The 21,119-nt window shown below is 51.6% G+C and overlaps 3 protein-coding genes across 5 annotated transcripts in view; 1 reads left to right on the forward strand and 2 right to left on the reverse strand.

The window, feature by feature from the left end:
* The window catches only part of LOC126509366 (tetratricopeptide repeat protein 16-like), a 25,187-nt gene extending 19,085 nt beyond the window's left edge, over nucleotides 1-6,102 (reverse strand). Inside the window, exons 1-4 of the mRNA XM_050155218.1 lie at nucleotides 4,412-6,102; nucleotides 1,495-1,766; nucleotides 834-987; nucleotides 115-382 (exon numbers count right to left, since the gene is read on the reverse strand). Coding sequence (XP_050011175.1) covers nucleotides 115-382; nucleotides 834-987; nucleotides 1,495-1,766; nucleotides 4,412-4,587 — 870 coding nt within the window. The 5' untranslated portion in view covers nucleotides 4,588-6,102. The remainder of the gene's footprint in view (nucleotides 1-114; nucleotides 383-833; nucleotides 988-1,494; nucleotides 1,767-4,411) is intronic.
* Ptrh1 (peptidyl-tRNA hydrolase 1 homolog) overlaps nucleotides 1-6,491 on the forward strand; it is a 10,216-nt gene extending 3,725 nt beyond the window's left edge. The window contains exon 6 of one of the 2 annotated variants that reach the window (XR_007594118.1): nucleotides 6,189-6,491. The gene's annotated coding sequence lies outside the window, so the exon portion shown is untranslated. Of the gene's footprint in view, nucleotides 1-2,488; nucleotides 2,609-6,188 lie in introns of those variants that run through there. The other variant, XR_007594119.1, reaches the window with a different exon arrangement.
* Nucleotides 6,492-8,471: 1,980 nt separating this feature from the next.
* Stxbp1 (syntaxin binding protein 1) overlaps nucleotides 8,472-21,119 on the reverse strand; it is a 63,659-nt gene continuing 51,011 nt past the window's right edge. The window contains exons 17-19 of one of the 2 annotated variants that reach the window (XM_050154953.1): nucleotides 18,909-18,994; nucleotides 17,096-17,250; nucleotides 8,472-10,239 (exon numbers count right to left, since the gene is read on the reverse strand). In XM_050154953.1, the coding sequence (XP_050010910.1) occupies nucleotides 10,157-10,239; nucleotides 17,096-17,250; nucleotides 18,909-18,994 (324 nt within the window). In that variant the 3' untranslated portion in view covers nucleotides 8,472-10,156. Of the gene's footprint in view, nucleotides 10,240-14,407; nucleotides 15,494-17,095; nucleotides 17,251-18,908; nucleotides 18,995-21,119 lie in introns of those variants that run through there. The other variant, XM_050154954.1, reaches the window with a different exon arrangement.

Raw genomic sequence — 21,119 nt, forward strand, 5'->3', positions numbered from 1 at the left:
TAGGGCCAGCATCCTCACAAGGAAAGCCTGAGCCCTTGCTGCAAACCCTCCCCACTTCATGACTTGGCTCTGGCATGGGGTCCACCCTATCATATGCGGGCATGGTGGTCATACCTTCTGATGGCCTTTGCTGTTTCTGGCCATGATCTCTTGGGTGTTCTCCAGCAGCTCCACCTGGTGGTACAGTTTATCCTTGATGCTCCTGAGCTGCTCATTCTCCTGAAGCAGCTGCATACCTTGTTGGGTCACCCAGGACAGCTGCAGAGTCACACTGTTGTTCTCTAGGATGGCCCGCCTGGTCGTCTCCCACATCTGGTTGGTGGCCACTTTGCGGAACTCAGTGGCCACCAGGTTTACACGTTGGATGATCTCTTTCCTTAGCCTGACCGGGAGGGTGGGATTGGAAGGAAGAGTCAAGCAGATGGGTATACGTCTTGTTACCCCCTTTCTGGGTGAGAATCTAAAAAGTACCCAGGCATAGCCGGGTGTGGTAGTGCACACCTTTAATCCCAGCACTTAGGAAGCAGAGGCAGGTGGATCTCTGAGTTTCAGGATAGCCAAAGACATGCAGAGAAACGCTGTCTTTTCCTCAGGGAATCTCTGGGCCTTTGGATTTGAACCATTGAAACACACTTATTAAATAAAGGCAAGGAAAGAAACACGTGGCCAAGACTGCTCAGGGCTGGGGCCGGGAACTGGCTGGAAGCTCTTTCTTCCTCCTCTATAAATCCCGGTCAGGGTTTTGGGGACAATCTGGGGAGTGTGTGATGACCTAGAGAGTGTGAGAGCTGGAGACTGCTGTGTGGACCCCAGCAGGTCCCCAGCCTGCCCACCTGTCCTTGTCCAGCACAGACTTCTTCTCCAGGTTGTACACATAGTCCTTGTATTCGCTCTCCTGCTTCCGCAGCTGCTCCTCTAGCACCAGGTACTTGTCTGTTAGCTCCTCTTTCTGCAGCCGAAATTCTTCCAGGGCAGCCAGCTTTCCCCCTACCCATCAAGGGCCACAGGCTGGTGAGGAGCAGCGTCTGAGCACCATAAGTTACACCCTCCGAGGTCTCAACTTTGTGTCTTCCTGCCTACCCCTCCCTCCACCGTGCTTTCTGTTCCAACAGGACTAGGTTGCATGCACGAAGCGGGCCCTGCACACACACAAGCCTTGTTCAGCCCATCTCAAGATACCTCCCCACAGGAGAGTCATGTGGGCATGTAACCGCTGCAGCTGAACATGGGCAGACAAGTCTCAGTGCCCCCTTCCCGATGGGTGGCATAGGCAAGACCCTCCATCTTTTTGAAGCGCTTCCTCATCTACAGACTGAGGAAGGGACATTTCTGGCCTTGAGAATGCATGGACAGTTAAGGCTGATAGTGTTTGAAGTAGCTGTAAGCTGTTATCCCCAATCCCCAGGTGAGGCCTCGTCTCAGTGACAGCTGTGACTTTGGGCCTTGCAACCCTCAGTGGCCAATTCACACAGGTGTGCTGGCTGGTCCCCTCACCAAGGGCGATGTTCTCTGTGGTGAGCTGGTCCTTGGTCTCCTGGAATTCGTGGCGCACCTGGGCCAGCTGTGCCTCGAAAGCATCCTTCTCCATCTCCTTTGCCAGCTGGAGACTCTGCAGCTGGTCATTGAGTTCCGTGATCTCATCCACCCTCTGGTTGAGCGTGCGCTTGAGGAAGGCCACGATCTCTTTCTTGTTATTGGCCAGCTGCTCGAACTCCTGGCGGAAGATCTTCTCCTGCACAGCCAGCTCATCCCACTTCCGCTGATACCTGGGGTGGGGTGGAGATGCGGGGTCAGGCCTTGCTAGTCCTGGTCACAGGCACCATCGAACCTGCTCTTCCAGACCCTCATTTCCATCAAGGGCCGTTTGGAGTTTCTCTTTGCAGGGTCTGAGAGCAGCCTCATGCCTGGAGGCCTTAACCTTAGGCTGTGCGAGCGAGCATGCGTGCCTACGGACACATGCATGTGCACAGAAACCCTTGGTCGATATTGAGTGTCTCTTTGATAGCCCTCCACCTTTAGTTTCTGAGGCCGAGACTCACTCAGTCTAGAGTGTAACAGTTTGACTAGGCTGGCGAGCCGGTGAGCTCCAGAGAGCCACCACCAGTCCTCTCCCATCAGAAGTAGGGTTTAAGGGACTCTGCCATGCCTGGCTTTTTTTCAAGGCTTCTGGGGGCCCGGACTCTAGTTCTGCTTGTCAGGACTTTACTGCATCATCTCCCCAACCAGCATTTTATATTTATTACCTCACTCAATTTTCTTTTTCTATTTTTCTTTTTTTTTTTTAGACTATATAGTTCTGGCTGTCCTGGAACTCACCATGTAGACCAGCTTGGCCTCGAGATCTGCCTGCCTTTGCCTCCTGAGTGCTGGGATTAAAGGTGTGCGCCACTGCTCCTGGTTACCTCACTTGAATGTAAGTCTTGTGGGGACTAAGCCTGCCCTCTGCTCACAGTGGTAACGGATGTTCCCACCTGTGTCTGGTTCACAGGAAGTTTGCATTTGTCCCCAGCAACACAGACTAGGAAACTGCGGCCCAGAGATGAAGAAACCAGAAAGCGACGAGACTAGAACTTTAGCCCAAGCCAATCTGACCTGGAAGTTAAGGCTTTTACCCATAATGCCTGTCCCTGTAATCAGCCCATTCAAGCTGGCTAAGCCCTTCTGCATTTGACATCCCTGCCCCTCTATCTCAGGACCTAACAGCTTGGCAGATACTAAGCACCGAATAACTTTTTCCTGATACAGTTCCATCTGTTGTGTTAGATCAAGTGACATTTGTACATTTTAAGAATACCGTGTTTACTGGTTTCAGTGGGAGAATTAAAGTATTTGGAGAGTTGTTTGATTCCTAAGTGTTTTAAGTATTCCTAAGTCTTCTGAATGAATTCTGTGTACAAGGTGTTTTTAGGGTATGGGTGCCTGTGTGGGGAGAAAACTCAGCCTCCCCAGGAGTCAGAGAGGCCAGGGCTGTCACCCTGCTTTCTCCTCTTCCTGGGGTGACTCTGAGCCTCAGGATCTGGCTGTGCTCTCTACTGGGACTGAAAGGAAACAGGGAGACAGCAGAGGGCTTCCCGAGTGCACAGACTCAGTACCAGCTGAGATTTTTCTGCAGCATCAATCATGAACAGCTTGGCCTTCTTGTATTTTCCCTATATGTTTATTTACTACAGATGTGTGGTATTCATGCATATATGCATATTCACGTGTGTGTGTGTGTGTGTGTGTGTGTGTGTGTGTGTGTGTATGGAGGTCAGAGGTTGACATTTGCTGAGATCCCCAATGACATATAAGGATGCAGATGCTGTGATAATTATACCCACTTTATAGATAAGGAAAGTGAAGCTCTCCTCTTTATATATTGAAGCTGGGTCTTCTACTTGAACCCAGAACTCAGTTCACAGTCTAGCTGGTTCGTTCCTAGGGGACCCTTTATCTCTGCCTCCCAGGGACTGGGATTATACCTACTCATTTGTATGGGTGCTGAGGATTCAAATTCCAGCCTTCACATTTGAATGGCAGGCAGGTGCTTTAGCCATCTCCCCAGCCACCTACATTTCTTTCTAAGTGGGAGTGTGACTCTGGCACTGGAGCAGGAGTTTCATAGTCAGCAAGGTAGCTTTTTCTGGGGTGGGGAGGGGCGTTCAAGACAGGGTTTCTCTGTGTAGTCCTGGCTGTCCTAGAACTTACTCTGTAGACCAGGCTGGTTTTGAACTCAGAGATCTGCCTCTGCCTCCTGAGTGCTAGGATTAAAGGTGTGCACCACCACCGCCCAGCCAGAATCCCCTTTAGTTCCCATTTAGGGCCCTTTAGTGGTTCACAGTTATAACCTCAACTAAGGCTAAGGCAGGCAGATTAACATGAGTTCAAGGCTACCCTGGGCTATAGAGTAAGACCCTGTCTATAAAACAAAGCAAATAAGCATAGGGAAACAGCCCCAGCCTAGAGAAACAAACACTGGATCTTGGCATAAAGAGGAAATGAGTGACCTCCTTGGCCACCAGGGGGAGCCATTTCTAATTTATTCCACTAATTAAACTACAAATGCTTAAGATCCTTTCTGAACCGGTCCTTGGGAGGCAAAGGTAGACAGATCTCGTTGAGTTCGAGGCCAGCCCAGTCTACAGAGCAAGTGTCAAAACAGCCACGGCTTCACAGAGAAACCCTGTCTCAAAAAAGCAAAAGCCAATCAAACAAAAAGTTCCCATCCTGCTGAGGTAGGGGCTGAGGGGGTTACCTGGGACGGAGACACTAATTAACGTGTACAAGCTCTGGAGCTGAGAAGGGGTGGGGAGATCTGTTCACCTTCTACGGTGGTACCTGTTCACTTGAGGCCAGAACCCAGCTCTAAGGCCCCGTCTGAGCCTGTGTGGGCTTCTGGCCTGGCACACTAGCATCCCTGCCACCCACCCACCGGGCCAGCCGGTCCTCCAGGTCTTGGATCTGTTTGTGGTAGAATTCCTTCAGCTCCTCCACCAGGGTGGACTCCCCAGACTTGACGCCCGCACTTGTGTCCTTCTTGCCCCCTTTCCTCTTCTTGCCCTCAAACTCTTTGCCGCCGCCTTTGTTCGGCTTCTTTTTAGGAGCCATGGCCGATGGCAACCACTGTTTCCAAGTCCCCTTTAAGAAGCCAGGTGGTTGCTAAGGAAGTTGGATCTATACATAGCAACAGCCTAACGGAGGGAGACTGGGTTTTAAAGGGGCACTGTCCTCTTGTGGACAGGGACCCTGTATCTGTTCAGGGCCTAGCCTTTCAGAGCAGGGTGCCAGGCTCGTGGGTACAAGTTTGTTTTCCATGAAGACCTTTCCTTCCCCTAAATGGAAACAATGTGGTATATTGATTACAGTCATCAAGAGCCCTAGAAATCACTAGCCTGTCACTTTGAGACTTTGGGTAATCAGAAGTTGGAGGTCTAGCCAGGTGGAACCTCTTCATAGACTCTCAGCAAGGATGAGAAGACTCAATCACTGGGCCCTGTGCTCGGAAGCGCCTCCCCTAGACCATCCTGCCAATCCTTTAGTGGCACAGACACAAGGCATCTTCTAGTGGAGGCTCCAAGGCTTCATGAAGTCTTGGGATATCCTTAAAGCTTAGTGGCAGGGTGCATCTGTTCGCTGCTACCCCAGGCAGATGAAGTTCCTTCTGTAGCTTTGGTCTTGGCTGTGCCGTGATAGGGAGGGAAAGCCCCTGGAGTCGAGGAGACAGCATGCAAGCATGGGACTGGGGACAGTAGGTATCCAGCTAGCAGATGCCCTGCTGGCCCCTCGGGTCTCTGTCCTTTCAGCACGGAGCCATCTTATCAGTCACATTGGGCTCTTTTCAGTTTGTGTTTGTCTGCTCTTTAGTCCCCAGGCACGTCTGGGGCCCGTCATCTTCAGTGATGACTGAGACTTAGTGGGTTCACTATGAGGGGGGCTCAACTTTGGGGATGTTGCAGGAGGGACCATCCATCATAAGCAGAGGACTAGAGGGGATTCCACTCAGCCACGGTCATTCTGTGAGTGAACTCCTGGTGTTACACAGCTGGGCACCTGGAAGTTGAGCAGCCACAACTCATGGCCTGGGTTCCGGGGTTACTGGGCTGGTGGCTCGTGCTTTGGCTTGCTGCAGTGTTGAAGATACACTCCAGCTTTTGGAGGAGTGACAGAGGCTCCCTCTGAGCCCTGGGATGCTGGAGACTAGGGTTGCGGCAGGACACAGCCTGGTGGGATCAGGGTGGAGAGGAATGAAAAAAAGCCTGGGCCAAGGGAAGTCAGGGGGAAAAAACCAAAACAGAAAACACAAGAGAGTAGCCAAGTGTGGACATGCACACCTGTGATCTTAGCGGCTTGAGGGGTGAAGGCAGGGAGAACACAAGTTCAAGGTCAGCCTGGGCTGAGTTGCCAGGCTCTGTCTCAAAATAAGAAAACATGGGCCAGCAATTTGCTCGGTAAAGCATATATGAGCTTTCTGTGCCCAGAACCCCGGTGGAGGAAAAGGGACTCCTTGAAGGGGCTCTCTGAGCGCCTCCTGCACGCCAGTGCACATGCACACGACATGAGAACAGCGGCCCTGAAATCCAGCAGAAAGAGGCTAAAGAGCCATTCCCATTGTGTGGGGGACAGGTGACCAGGGGAGAAGGAATAAACGGTATTTACTCTGCTGCTACAGTTACTCGGTGTAGAGTTCAAGTCCTTTGATCTTATTCAAGGCACTCTGCTGTCAGGACATGCTGGCTGGCTGAAGTCTTCCAGGAGCGAACATTGTGAAACACTGTATCCCCCAAGCTTCAGCTTCCTCACCTGTGAAGCAGCAGGGACCAAGGACCCAGCTAAAACATGCCTAGGAGAGGCCTGGCATGATTGCGGCGCTGTCTTCATCACTGCCTGCAAGGCGAGTCTTGCTGGAGCTGGTGGGATGTGCCGTGGACTGTCCTCCAAGCCAAACTGCCTCCATTTCAGGCCTGCTTGCAAAGATCATTTTAGCTGAGCTCATTGACTGTTGACCTTCCCTCACAGGAGGAGATGGGGGTAACTGGACCCACTTGTGCCGCCAGCCAACCCCCCCCCCCCCCGCCCCCAGCAGCTGTACGCAATTCTGCCCTAACTGCACGTGGCCCTCAGGATCTTGGGAAGGGGCTAGCATAGATAGGCCGAGGAAGACTAGGCAGGGGGCTCCATCTCTGTAGCCTTGGAGGTCATCCATCTCATTTCCGGTGAGGCTGCTTTGGGTTTCCCCACGCTCCCGTTTGTGACCTTGGACTCAGGCTCTGCGAGTATGCCCAACAAACTCCCTGGTTCCCCGGGGATGGGGGACCTTTGGTAGAATCAAACTTGGGTTTGTCATTGGGACCTTAGAGACGTGGGTAGTTGTTGCCTAGTCTGCTCCCCTACCTCCACCACCCTGGGCAAAAATACTTGGTACATATGCAAGATCTACAAAGTAGCCTTGAGTTGATACATTCCTCCTTGCAGTGAAGGTATCATTTTCTGTTACCCAGGCAAGATAATGTATACAGGGGTTTATGTAGTTGACTTAAAAAGATTTATTTTTGTGTAATTGGATATTGTGCCTGCATGTCTATGCGCAGTGCTGACGGATGCCAGAAGAGGGATCAGATCCCTGGGAACTGGAGTTACAGGAAGTGTTGACTCACCCTGTGGGTGCTGGGACTCCAGCTCTCTGAATAATGAATGAGTGTTCCTAACTATGGGGCTGTCTTTCTAACCGTGGGGCCGGCTTCCGGCACTAATTAGCTGCCTTTCACTGTGTTTGTGGTGCTGGGAAGAAGCCTCACACACCAGGCTAATGTTCTGGCTGGCTTCAGATACGACTTTCAAGTTCTTATCTTTCAGTCTTTAAAGAGGGTCTCACTAAGGCTGACTTTGACCTTGCTCTGTAGTCTAGGCAGCCCTAGAATAAAAATTTCTTCTCTCTCAGCTTCTTAAACAGTAGGGGTGGTAAGCCTGTGCCCCTAGGGCTGGCACAGTCAGCTGCTGATGGAGGTCCAGGTCCTTGCCCCTGGGATGGTAGCCTGTGCCCTGGGGCACAGTCAGCTGCTGATGGAGGTCCAGGGCCTCGCACTTGATGGCTGATGCCTGGAGGTGTGAGCAGGGTCCGCTGAGAGACTCGGCGGAGGCAGGAAGAGGCCGGGCTTGACTACAGAACAGCCCTCTGGCAAGAACCCAGTACCCTCAGCAACCCAGTCATTTCCCTCCATCTTTGCCAGGACTGCCACCTGAGAGCCAAGCTCCCAGCACATGAATGTCTAGGGACAAGCCATATCCATACCTCAGCAGAGAGCATTTAATGAGCCCCATGACTCTGTGCCCCAGTCCTTGGTTTATGGGTAATGTTAACCTGGTGTCTACTCCCCTCTGGGCCAGCCTCATAGCAGACTCCCCAGGTCACAGGACACCCAGCTTCCAAACTGGAGGAAGCACTTTCTACATGTGGGTGGGGGGCGGGGGCAGTGACATCAATGGAGGGACATGTCAGTGCTCTAAATGCACTGGGACTTCCACTCAAGTTGGGACCGGGTCCTGCAGTGTCTAATCTGAGACAGAGGCGTTCTAGAAAGGAACAGGTTGAAGAGCAACTCCCCTCACGTCTAGGCAGGCCTTATTTATTTTTACTTGTTCATTTGAGACAGTATCTCACTGTTGCCTTGGCCGGACCTGACCTGGAACTCTGTAGATCTGGAACTTATGTACATCTGGCTGGCTGAACTCAAGAGATCCCCCCTGCCTCTGGCTCCCAAGTGCTGGGACTAAAGGTGACTGTTACTATGCCAACGGAGGCAACATTGCCTTCCTGCCTGAGGCTAGATACACGTGTTGTCCCCAACGGGGAGGCAGGTACGATGTGCTGTGACGCAAGTCACAATCCCCTGGATCCAGCGGACCCCCCCCAAACCACAGCTGTGGGGTGGCCGGCCTCTGTTCTCCCCAAGGTAAAACTGTAAAACCAGCTTCAGGCGGCCCGGGCACCATGGTGAGCGCTGATGTCTTTATTAACTCAAATGCTGCGGTACAGGACGGTACAGAGTGGTACACTGCTGCGCTTCCATACTCTAAACACTGAGATTCGAGAGTTTCAAGTTAACAAGTTTCAAGACAGACTAGCTTTTTTTTAAATATCCTTTTGAGAAATTATTTATATAAATAACATAAAGGAAACCCCACGTTTGACAAACAAGGTCCTGAAGCATGAGCATTGCTTGACGGGGGGGGGGGGGGGGGGGGGGGGGGGGGGGNGGGGGGGGGGGGGGGGGGGGGGGGGGGGGGGGGGGGGGGGGGGGGGGACGGAGAAGCGGCTCCAGGAGAAATCAACCAGTGCTTAGGGTTGGTCCTAAGGAAGGTCACTGGAGGGAGAAGGGTGGGGCCGAACTCATGAGAGGGAGAGAGCACAGGTCACCACATCTGCCAAGACAGCACGAGACACAGTAATACACACAAGTCTGCGGGAGGGGCTGGGCTGGGACGTTTTTGTGACTTCCACTGCCTGTGTTTCACAACTGCAGCAGCACAGCGAGAGGCGCTCAGCGAGCTGCTGCGTCCTGAGGATGAAAACCATCCTTCCAGCATCTGCTTCTGCAATTTCTGCTTTATAGCTAGCTAGGTTTTATACAGCGATGATTTCAATATAAAGAATAAAATGATCATTTTTCTCATACAACCACAATGACATATGACTGTACATTACACAAAATTATGATGGATGAGCTATCTTAAACTCAGGATACTCTGACTGGTGTCACTTGCAGAGTGGAGACACCATCAGTGGTGCCCCCATTCCTCAGGCCTACCTACAATCCTTCTCTAGCAAAGCACCCTTTGATCAGAGTACCACATCCACATCTTCCAGTCCATTCCTGACCCTTGACCTCTATCCAGGCTGACCCCATTCAAGTGAAGCCTGAGGAAAGAAGGCGGCTGGTTGTGCCTAACTCCTCTCTTGAGGAACTGAGGGTACAAGGCATGCTGAGCTAGGTTGGAGGACTTAACTCAGGGTACAGCACTGTGGACACAGGTCAGGGGAGTAGTGCCAGGCTCTGGCAACAACACTGGCTGGCACCCAGACTGGCTTCCTGTGGACATCCTAAGTCCCCCTCCCCCCAGCTGCAACACCAGGCAAAGAGGCCTGTTTCATGCTGGCCTCTGGAGGTGTCTGCTCACCGCCATTTCCAGCCTCTGTGCCTGAGAACAGGCGGTGAGCAGGGACTGGGGAGAGAAATGTGGACCACGCGGGGCACAGACACCTTACAATTCCCATCAAGAACAGAAATGCGCCCAAACAGGCTGTGAGAAACACCCACACATCTACCTTTCTAAACTCAAGCAATGTGCGCACAGGGCATAGGGCTATATACAGTCATGGGGTCATAAATAAGGAGAGAGTCCACTCGGTCTAGAGTCCTGATGCTTCTGCAGTGTGGCGATCGCATGGGAACGTCTTGTGGGATACGTACAGAAGATACTCATTTTTAAAAAACAACACATTACTCTCTTGCTTTTCAAAGGACAAGATAGAATGTCTTCGCACAGGAGAACTCAGCGTGGCAACGGGGTGGCCAGGGCGTGCAGGGCTGGGGAGGCAGCAGAGCAAACGAGGCGTCGCGCTGGGGAGCTGCAGGGCACTGTGGGAAGGGAGCCAGGATTTGAGGGGCAGCTTATGTTTTTAACTGCTTATTTCTTCATCTGTTTTATTCAGCTTCTTCAGCGTGTCCAGGAGTTTCTGTGGGGTGAGAATGTGCGTGGATCCTGGGAAGGCAGAGAAGACAGTAAGCCCACTCACCTACTGCAGCCTGGAGACTTCTTTCCCCGATTCTCCATCCCCCAACCCTCGTCTGGGTTCAGTGGAAGGTGGGAGGGGGTGGGATGGAACCCATGGGCCCTGTCAGAAAAGACTTAAGAGGCATTTAGGCTCAGCTGGGTCCCAGGCTGAACCTAGGAACCACCTCTCGATCAGAGCCCAGCGCCAGCTGCCAGGTGATGGGCAGCTGTGTTTTCTATATTATCTCTTGAAGTCAAGATGAAGCCAGGAAGAGAAATTTCAAATATGGCAAGGGACAGTGGCTAAGGGCAGAGGCTGGTAGGCGTCTCTGGGTGGAGAGAATGGTGCCTGTTGGGCATGGGGACCCACTGAAGTCTGGGAGGCACAGTGGGGACCTCAGGTGTGAGAGGGAAAGGGCGGGGACCTGAGGCCTTACCTTGTGGAGACCTGCATTGTAAGAGATTAAAAATGCTTGCAAAAGTTTAAGCTAATGGAATCAGATATACTTCTAGAGCAAAGATTTAAAAAAAAAAAACAACAAAAAAAAACATTTAAAAATGAAGGCCTTTTCATAGAGATGTAGGCGCACTAGAATGATGCATGGGCTGAGTGGTTTGGACATGGGCTTAAACAGAATGGAGGTGATGGTGGTGTGAGCATGAGGCGTGCATGCACGCAGCAGTGGGTGCAAAGCAGGGTCCTGGTGGGACAGGAGAACTAAACAAAAGATCCAGTCTTGAAAATGTGCCTCCCTGGGGACCTGGAAGCAATAGGCTCTGTGGGAGTGGGGCGCTGAGACCCTCCAGACATCCATTCCAAGGACAGGCACATGGGGGGGGGGTGGTGCCTGCACCTCTGACCACCACCTGCTCAGTGACCTGGAAGCTTCCTGGTCATCTGGACCAGCAGAAAAACAACACTCTGAGAGCCATCTGCCAGTGTCCTTCCTGTTCCTGCCTGTATTCACTGTTCTGAACGAGGAGTCCATGCCTAGCTATTTCCCAAGTGTTCTCCCTGTTCTGGGGCTCTGCACTTTAAGGCTGTTTTGTTATTCGGCCAACCTGCAGCTCCTTAAGCAGAACAGATACACTGTCTGGAATGCCTGAGGTTTTTATGTGCCCCCTTTTTGCTAAAGCACGCTGGCTTCAGTGAGCTTGCTCTCAGACTTCCTAGGAGCCCCGAGGCAGCAGGAGCCAGTATCAGGAGGGTCTCCCAGATCTCCACGCCATGCATCCCGGCTCTGGATCCAGCAAGAGTGGCTCTGGGTTCCTTTAGTCAACAGGGAGCATACTGGCCAGAGAATGCCCTGCTCCCCATCCTGGACGCTGGTCCACGAACCTGGAAGGCTGCTTTGATCGGGCCTGTTCCAAAGTGTTCCCCCGCTTCTCACATGTGCATTCAGAAATTCAGGAAGGTCAGAGAGAGGTCAGGAACCTATGCTCTAGAATTTCCTGATACTATCATATTCCTAACCATTGGACATCGCTTGTCTTTAAAGAAGAACAAGTGGAGAACAATCTTGGAGAGCCAGGTCATACAAAGCCAGCTCCTGACATCTGACAAGCTGAACGTTTTAGTCCTGCAGATGGAGTTTGGGACCATCAATACTGCAAAGTGGGTGAGATGAGCCATGAGCTGCATTTTGCAGTTGATCTCATGTTGGTCCCCAAGAGGTTCGCTATGTTGACCTTCTACTCATGAACTCTGAGACTCTCTCAGTCCACACAACTGGTGGTTATGAAATTCAGCAGTAGCCTCCAAAGATGAAGTTGAGGCCTCTTCAAATGACCATCTCATGCATTAAAGCCTCGGGTAATGGTCCTCTTGATTAAGGGCTCCCTGGAGCTTGCTGGAAAAGAAACCACCCCACCCCTTTTTACAACACGGGGTTTATGTAACCCTGGCTGTCCTGGAACTCGCTCTGTAGATCAGGCTAGCCTCAAACAGAAATTCACCAGACTCTGCCTCCCAAATTCTGGGACTGAAGGTGTGCATCAGTACCATCTGGCTAAAAGAAGCCATCTTTATCAGAGGGAACATGCATGGGATGCTTGCATGTCAGAGCCAATAGCCTCAACTCAGAATTCAGCACGTTCTCTATATAAGCACACACAAAACCTTACAGGTGGCATGTGAACCTAGTAGGTCTAATGTAGCCAGAGAATTCTCTCATTTGATTTTGTTTCATTTTAGAAATTTTTATGTATCTGAGTGTTTTGCTTTTATGTATGTCAGGGCATCATATCTGTTCCTGCTGCTCAGTGAGGCCAGAAGAGGGCGCTGGCTCTCCGTGACCCGAGTTACAGACAGTTGTGAGCTGCCATGAGGGTGGTGGGAATTGAACCCAGATCCTCTGGAAGAGCAGCCATGATTCCTAACCACCAAGTCATTTCTCCAGCCCCTGTATCACTTGTCTTGATTACTTCCTGGCCACCCTCTCCTAACTGGTCCTATTGGCCTATACCATCAAGATAAGGATGTAAAAATCTAATCAGAAGACATCACTCATGGGCAGTCTGGAGGGATGGTTAGAGGGGACTAAGATGAGGCTTAGTAAGTTGAGGTTCTTCAATGGTCTGCTGCCTTGGCGACTGGAGAGAGAGGAACTAGGAAGGTACTGTCTCCTGGGAACTCTCCCTTGTGGCAGAGCCTCATCTCCATAAGGGTAAACTCTCCCTTGTGGCTCTTTCTGTGGGCTGCCAGCTCCCAAATAATGTCACGGAGACTTTTTATTAATTATGAAAGCTTGGCTTTAGCTTAGGCTTGTTCCTAACTAGCTCTTATAATTTAAATTAACCATTTATATAATCTATGTTCTGCCACACAGCTAGTTGCCTCTCCTTAGTACCGAATATCTGACTTCCTCCACACTAAACCAATCAGAAGGTACCTTAGGCAAGTAAGGGAGGACAGAGACACATGTACAAAGGGGATATCCCAACATCAAGCTACAACCAAGGCTCTCAAGGGTCTGCACTATTCCGTCTCTGTTCACGCGGATGACTTCAAAAGGAGAGGGGTTTTCTTTGCCTCTGGCCTGTGTGGTGTTGGGGCTCTGTAGATTGCTATTGCTCGCCTCCCTGCTTCCTTGTATGCATTTACATCTTAAGCCTTATTTATTTCTGAGACAGGGTCTCACTCTATGGCCCTGGCTATCCTTGAACTCTCATGTAGACCAGGCTGGTCTTAAACTCACATGGATCTGCCTGCCTTTGCCTCCCAAGTGCTGGGATTAAAGTTGTGTGACACCATACCTTGCTTATTTATTTAGCTTTAGACACACTCTGCCTTGAACTTAAGACCCTGGTGTCTGAGGTCTAGGCTGACAGAAGTGCAGGGCTCTGCTCTGTGTTCTATTGACCTGCTTTCAAGGGAAATGCACAGGGAAGGAGCGGAGGTCCAGGGCCATGGCCAACTCAATTTTCTTGGCTCATAACTGTTGTCCTGGAGATGACACCCCTCTACTGAGGAAACAGGGATACATGGAGTAGCCTACAGCTTCTTGTTTCATCAGGAAAACCACACTAAGCAGGCCAGCTTCTGGTGCTGTATAGTCCCACTTGGGAAGGGCCATGCCCTGAGATTCAGTAGGAGGAGAGAGTGTGGCCTGAGGCCTGCATCTGGCCTATGAATTAGCTTGGCTCATGGTGCGCTGACCCAGCATCCCCGTGTTCGTATTCTATGGCCAGGGAATGTGAGTGGCCATCTCGGTCGCCCCGTCCTGGCTACCAGTCCAGGTCTCTTGCTACTGCTTCCAGGCTATTCCAACTGCTGTCTCATGGGGTCACATGTCAACTATGGTGAAAGGACATTTTGGGGCCCATGATCAAACGGCTGTAAACACTGGGGAATTCCCAGCACAGGAGGTTCCCAGCACACTTAAGGATGGCTCAGGAGGAGGGTGTGGAAGAAGAGAGTCTGCTAGGCCAAACAGACAAGGTACTCCCAAGGAACAAGCTGGGGAGTGTCAAAGGATTTCTCCTGAGGGCTCTACACCTCACTAAGAGGCCTCAGTGAGAGAGAGACGCGACTGTTCAACTCTAAAAGATCTGACACTAATATAAAAGCAGTTTCTTCCCCCCTTTCCCGTTCCCTCCTTCCCTCCCACGCCTCACTCACGGCAGGCAAGTGGTCTACCACGAGGCTACGTCCTGGCCCTCTTCTTACTTTTTATTTTAACTAAGCGTAAGTGTGTGAGCATGTGTTCATACATGCGGGTGCCCGTAGAGGTCAAAGACATCAGATTCCCTGTAGCTGGAGTCACAGGTGGCTGTGAGCTGCCGAAGGTGGGACCTCTGCAGGAGTACTATGTGTCCTTAACCACTGGGCCATCTCTCCAGCCCTCTTTTTACTTATTACTGTTTACTAGTTTTACTATTGAGACATTGTCCTGTTAAGTTGCCCAGGCTGGTCTGTAACGCCCTCTGTGGCCTAGGTGCCCTGGCCCTGCCTCTGCCTGCTGGGTAGCTGGGATCACAGCCTGTCCAGGAATAAAAGAGTGCACTTTCTGTAGAGAGCAGAGTGTCGTGAGCAGTGGTGTCGCCAAGCCGACAGCACCCGGAGGGTGGCATCCCTCCACACTGATGCCCTCACCGTGCCTAGTCTGGGTAAAGGTGCTCATTCCTCAGCCTTTCACTGGCCTGGAGTCCCTCTGGTGCTCCCTGGTGCTCCCTGCCGCTCCTTTCTCACCATTAGGTGCTATGGGCATCTCTCGAGTTTGGCCTTGTACACATGGCCACCCTGAATGTCACTGGCCTCACTCAGGTGTGCGTGCTCTGTGGGAGCCTACATTTCACCCTGGGCAGCAGGCTTGGGCGCCGTGCCTCAGACATCCCTCAACTCCTTAAGTATCACAGTTACTGTCCCTTGGCTTCACCCCAGTGGCCAGCAGCTGCCTGTGCAGCGCTCACCCATGGCTGCAGAGAGCGGGCGGGCGGAGCCCAGGGCGTGAAGGCTGGACACATTTTCAATCAGCGTTAAGAACTGCAAGCATTTTCTTGGAAAAAAGAAAAATCAAAGAAATGAAAAGAAAAAAGAGAAAAAGAAAGAACGAGTGGCGGGAAAACAAAGAAAGCCCTTCAGAGTGGAAGAGTTTCTTTCTTAATAAGCCGCTTTTACTTTGTCTCTGCTCTCACTCCACTGTTGGAGCCTGATCCTCAAAAGATACCCTAGAGGACTCCCTGAAGTCGGGGTGTCTCAGGTCCATGAGGAATTTGGTGGGAGTGAGAATGTGAGTAGAACCTGTGGGAGAATAGAGGCCAGCTGAACAGAGGCACCCCTGGACATGCCAACAGAGGCCCCAGCGCCCACAGCCAGAGAGGCGTCGAGAGGCGAAGCATGCACGGGCACATGCACACAAGCGTGCACGCATGCAGGCAGCACGGTACTGGCATGAGTGAAGCACATGAGGCCACACAGTGAAGGGTGGCTGTCTGCGGGAAGCCCCTCCATGAACCCACGCGGGCAGCTCTCTGTCCCCGGGTCTCCACCCTCCCCCTGCACAAGGAACCTTAAGGAAGGTCCAAAGGAGAAAAGGAAAGTCCACACCCACAGCCTGGCTGCGACAGCTGCTGTCAGGAGAGCTGCTCTGAGCTCAGGTCCTCTAACACATTCATGCAACACACACAAGCAGTGAGCAGGGAACACGCATGGGACCTATGTCACAGACAGAAAACAGGCATGAAAACTGGATCATGGATGCCTTGGAGAGCAGGGACAGGGTGTACAGTCTCCCCCCGCCCCAGCTGTGTGAAGGGGATGACCCTTTCATGCCTGTCTTGGTAAACCCAGAAGCAGCTATGGTACTGCTCTAAGGAGCCTGCCTGCTTGGACAGCTTGGGGGTGCTGTGAGTTGGTCATCCAAATCGGATAAACGGAAGTGCCGCTGGTTAAGATGACTGCACCTGGGAATGCGGGCAGCAGTTGGCACCTGTGAGCCGAGGGAGCCTTGCCGGCTGGGCACCTGAGCCTCCTCTCCAGCAGTACGTGTGCACTCCAGGGGCCTAAAGAGGATCATTTCCACAGGGTGCCCAGCATACTCCTAGGCCCACAGTCTCTGGCCTTGCACTGTACCCTCCCACAGAGGGTGAGCCTAAACGGGGCAGTGTCTGTGACAGCAATCTCACAACTCGTGGCACATCAAACAACCTGGAGTCGAAAGGAAGGCATCTGGAAGAACCCAGATTTCTCTCCCTCAATCGTCTGCCAGCCTTAGAGGCTACAGATGACCCTGGAGGCAGGAAGCAGGAAGAGCCTCCTGCTGCAATAGACCAGCTTCTATGAGCTGCTTCTGCTCTCTGGGAAGTGAACAGGAAGTAGGGTGTGGCAGACCGGAAGGTAGTAGGGACCGGCTAAGGAATCCTTATGACCGCTACTAGGCCAGTGGGCTTCAACAGTATCTATGGACACGCTAACTCTCCAGCCAAGGGGTAGAGCAGGGCAGTAGTGAGAGCCCTACCATCAGGCGTGGTCCAAGGCCTGATACCCTGGAAATGTGTAACTCCCCTCTCAGCCCTGCTCCAGGCTGCAAGTAGCTGCTACAAACCCTGTTTTGTTGGGTAACAGTATGTCTTTGGAGAGGTCCGCTCTTGCTCAAGGTGACTCCACTTGGCAGTGCGTGTACAGATTTGAGACTCTGACCAAACTCTTTCCATCCCAAGACGCTGTCTTTCAGCAAGAGACACAGTAGGGCAGAGATCCCTAGCTTCTGCCAGTCGCAAACTCTCATCCAGGGCTAAGGCTTGCTGTGATGAGGGAGGACGAGGACAGAATGCGACACAAAGCATGGGATGGAGTGGCAGTGCAGTGGGGCAGCAACTCCTGCAGCATGCACGCCCTGCTCACCTATCAGCACTTCCCACTTGCCGTTGGCCTGGGTCACTTCGTAAGCGCAGCGCATCTCATTCAGGCTCACGCCTCCAAGGATGAAAATAATGAGGCGGGGGCCGCTTCGGTATTCCCCGGGGGCCTTATTCTTGTGCCAGTGTCCATAGCGGGCGCTGAGGGAGAGAGAGCAGTTACAGGTGACTTGTCCGTGCTGGCGAACTGAGGTGTACTGCAGGTGCCTGAGCCGTGACCGCCACTCTCTTAGAAATACCGAGGTAAGCCAGGCGGTGGGGTTGCACGCCTTTAATCCCAGCACTTGCAGAGTGGGAGGCAGAGGCAGGCGGATCTCTGTGAGTTCGAGACCAGCCTGGTCTACAGGAGCTAGTTCCAGGACAGGCTCCAAAACCACAGAGAAACCCTGTCTCGAAAAAACCAAAAAAAAAAAAAAAAAAAAAAAAAACAAAAAAAAAAAAAAAAAAAAAAAAAAACCAGAAACACCGAGGTACTCCACCAGCTCATCCAGCAGCTGTGCCTATGTGGCTGTCATCCAGATGTCTGTTTCAGATCAGGCCTGGTCCTGAGCTTGCCTGAGACTCAGAGCCCCAATCAGGTTGGCACACTGACCACAAGCAAATGTGCTAACGAGGCCTTGTTTGTGCCAGGCGTCCTGGTACTGTACCCCCAGGGAAAGACAGCACTTGCCCTCCAAGAAGTTAGACTATAGCAGGATGGGAACCGCTGAGTGCCATGGGACAGAACGGCCACAGAGCGCTGCTCAGGCCTTACCAGGGAGGAAGAAGGCACACGGCCTGAGCAGCATAGCTCTTCTCTAGCAGGCCTCCCCGGTCCCTAATTTCCTCAGTGGAGACCTGGACTCTGGCACAGGGGAGACGAGTTGTCCAGGCTCCCTTCCTCATGGCAGTCCTGGAAGCACCTGGGCACTATCGCTCTCTTCCGCACAGCCAGCCTAGCCAGGACAGCACTCGGTGGCTGTAGTCTATTCCACATGGGAAGTGGCCTTTCCAACTTTGCTGCTATCAGAGGACATTCCAGTACCGCAGGAGACACTGTGGACATCTGGCCCAGCCCCAGGCTACGGGCAGGAGTGAAGACGGAAAGAAGAAAAGCCAGAGACAACCGGAGAAAAGGGACAGTGCTCCTACTCTAAAGTGCTGCTGCTCATAGGGGCATATGAGGGGGGGGGGGGGGCACACGCCTTTAATCCCAGCACTCGGGAGGCAGAGGCAGGTGGATCTCTGTGAGTTCCAGGCCAGCCTGGTCTACGGAGCAAGTTCCAGGACAGATAGGGCTACACAGAGAGACCCTGTCTCAAAAACCAACAAAACAAAAAGAACAAACAAACAAACAAAACCCAAAGGAAACTAAACAAGGGCTGGAGGAGTGACGACCCTGGGAGGCACAGCTGGTAGCCCTATCTGCAGCCTCGCTGCTCTCCAGGCCCCCGGCTCAGTTCCATTTCTTGGGAGCCACTGTCTAACACCTGTCAGCTGGCAGGTACCTGGGTCGTTCCCACACCAGGCTGCATGAACAGAATTGCTGGGAACACTGGGGTCTCATGATTAAAAAGATGCTTAGGGAAGATCAAAGAGGAACATTAATAAATGAAGACCTACAGATAAAAGGGAGGCTGCATAGTTTATCTGGCTGCAGATGGGGTGGGGGTGAGTTCTTGCGGGGCTGGGGGCCAAAGGGAGGACGGTATGGCCTGCTGTACCCTGACCATCACGGGTGATGTGGGAGGGTCCTGATGGCACATGCCAGTCCCACAGACTCGCAGAGAGTGCCCCCTGCTTTCTCTACATCTACCCACCTGACAGCCGTGGTGCTGAAGGAAGCAGAGGAGCGGGTCGAGATGTACGGGTAGTGCTTTGTATCCAGTTTGTCTTCAATAGTGTCCTGGAGATGAGAGGACAGAGGTCACTGTTTAAAGAGGCTGACAGGAGCGAAGGCAAGAGGATGTGAAGGAAAAGTCAGGCAATGACCACATCTGCAGCGGGCCCTCCCCACGCCTGGGACAGAGAAACAGGGGCGACTCACTAGAAGGCTGCTTTCTCAGTCCCAGCACCAGAGACAGGCACTTGGTTCCTGGGTGTTTCATAGCCACCTATCCTTTTGGTTTGCGGGTTTTAAAAATAGGACCCTGACTCACCCTACATAAATGCACTTCTAGTATATAATTCCTGAATTAACTCAGGCAGACAAGACAGGCCTATTCTCTAGACTCCCTTTTATTTGCCTATCAAGTGCAGAAGTCGAGCAGACTGTCTTCTCCAACCTTAAACACCCCCTGGCGTAGGACTCTGCAGGGCTCCCGCTGTGAGGGTAAGGGACGGGAGTCACAGCACAGAGCTGTGGCACAGCCCACGGCCTTGCATCCCTTCACAGCCAACAAACATGGTGCCCCAGCTTAGTGTGAGGCTTTCTGTACCAAGGACATAGGGCACAGAGTGACAGAATCATCCCATTAGAAGATAAACCCTGGGTGGGCTGGGGGGTAGTGGCATACACCTTTAGTCCCAGCACTTGAGAGGCAGAACTCAGAATCTCTGAGATCAAATAAGCCTGGTCTACATAGTGAGCTCCAGGACAGCCAGAGCTCCACAGGGAAACTCTGTTTCTCAAAAACAGAAAAAGAAAGAGAGAAAGAAAGAAGAAAGAAAAGGAAGAAAGAGAGAGAGAAAGAGAGAAGAAAAGAGAAGAGTGATGTGGGAGGGTCTTCTGTCTATGTGTTACTTTCATTGGTTAGTAAAGAAACTGCCTTGGCCTTTTGATAGGACAGCAGCTTAGATAGGCGGAGTAGACCGAACAGAATGTTGGGAGAAAGAAAGCAGAGTCAGGCAGATGCCATGAAGCTCCAGGCCCAAGATGGACATAGGTTAGAATCTTCCCAGCAAGCCACCACCTCATGGTGCTATACAGATTATTAGAAATGGGTTAATCAAGATGTGAGAGTTAGCCAGTAAGAGGCTAGAGCTAATGGGCCAGGCAGTGTTTAAATGAATACAATTTGTGTTTTTTTTAATTTATTTATTATATATATACTTTCCAGGAATACTTTCCAGGATACAGTGCCAGATCTCATTACAGATGGGTGTGAGCCACCATGTGGTTTCTGGGAATTGAACTCAGGACCTCTGGAAGAGCAGCTAGTGCTCTTAACCTCTGAGCCATCTCTCCAGCCCCAATTTGTGTGTTGTTATTTCGGGTGTAAAGCTAGCTGTGTGGGGGCCGGGCGGGACGAAAAGCAGGCCTGCTCACCTTGTCACTACAGAAGAGAAGAGACGAGAAGAGAAGAGAAGAGAAGAGAAGAGAAGATAAGAAAGAGACAGAGGGGGGGGGAAGCAAGAAGTGGAGAGAGAGGCAGAGCGAAACTGCCTCTCCGAGAGGAAGACAGAAAAGAGCGAACTCAGCCTGCCTCCGCAGATGGGGGAGGGAGTGGGCGTGGCTTAAAGGGACCAATACCATAGCTTTCCCAGGTCTTCCTTATAATAAAAAGCAGATTAGATCTCTTAAAAGGACCAAAACCATAACAAAAGGGCAGATGGGAGCTGGGAGCCCTAGTTTTTCTCCTGAATGTGGATGGCTAGGTTTGGGTCCAGATCTTGCCTGTGCCAGTGGCAAGAAAACCCTCAAGCAAATGACTTTTATCATGAATTCATACAGCAAATATTGGTCACTAAATGTGGCACGATTAATAAATACGCAAAGATAGAAGTTCGTGTTTGACCTGAATGTCAGAAAAGCAAAACAGCCAGCCTCTGTGTGAGAGGTTTCTCCTCCTATTTTATATTCCCCTCTAGTGCTGGGATTAATGGCATACACAACGACCTGGTCTGTATGGCTGATTGGTGTAGCTAGCTGTTTTACTCTCTGAACATCAGGCAAGCTTTATTTATTAAAATACAATTATAAAATTAAATGTCACTACACATTGTCCTTGAGAGAAAGGGCAAGCAGGTTTGTGTATATCTTTCATATCAATTCTGCTAGCAGCAAGCAGTTTTTTTTTTTCTATTTTTAT

Source organism: Alexandromys fortis, unplaced genomic scaffold (genome assembly GCF_014885135.2).
Source record: "Alexandromys fortis isolate MF-2015 unplaced genomic scaffold, M_Fortis_MF-2015_v1.1 scaffold_72, whole genome shotgun sequence".
NCBI lineage: Eukaryota > Metazoa > Chordata > Mammalia > Rodentia > Cricetidae > Alexandromys > Alexandromys fortis.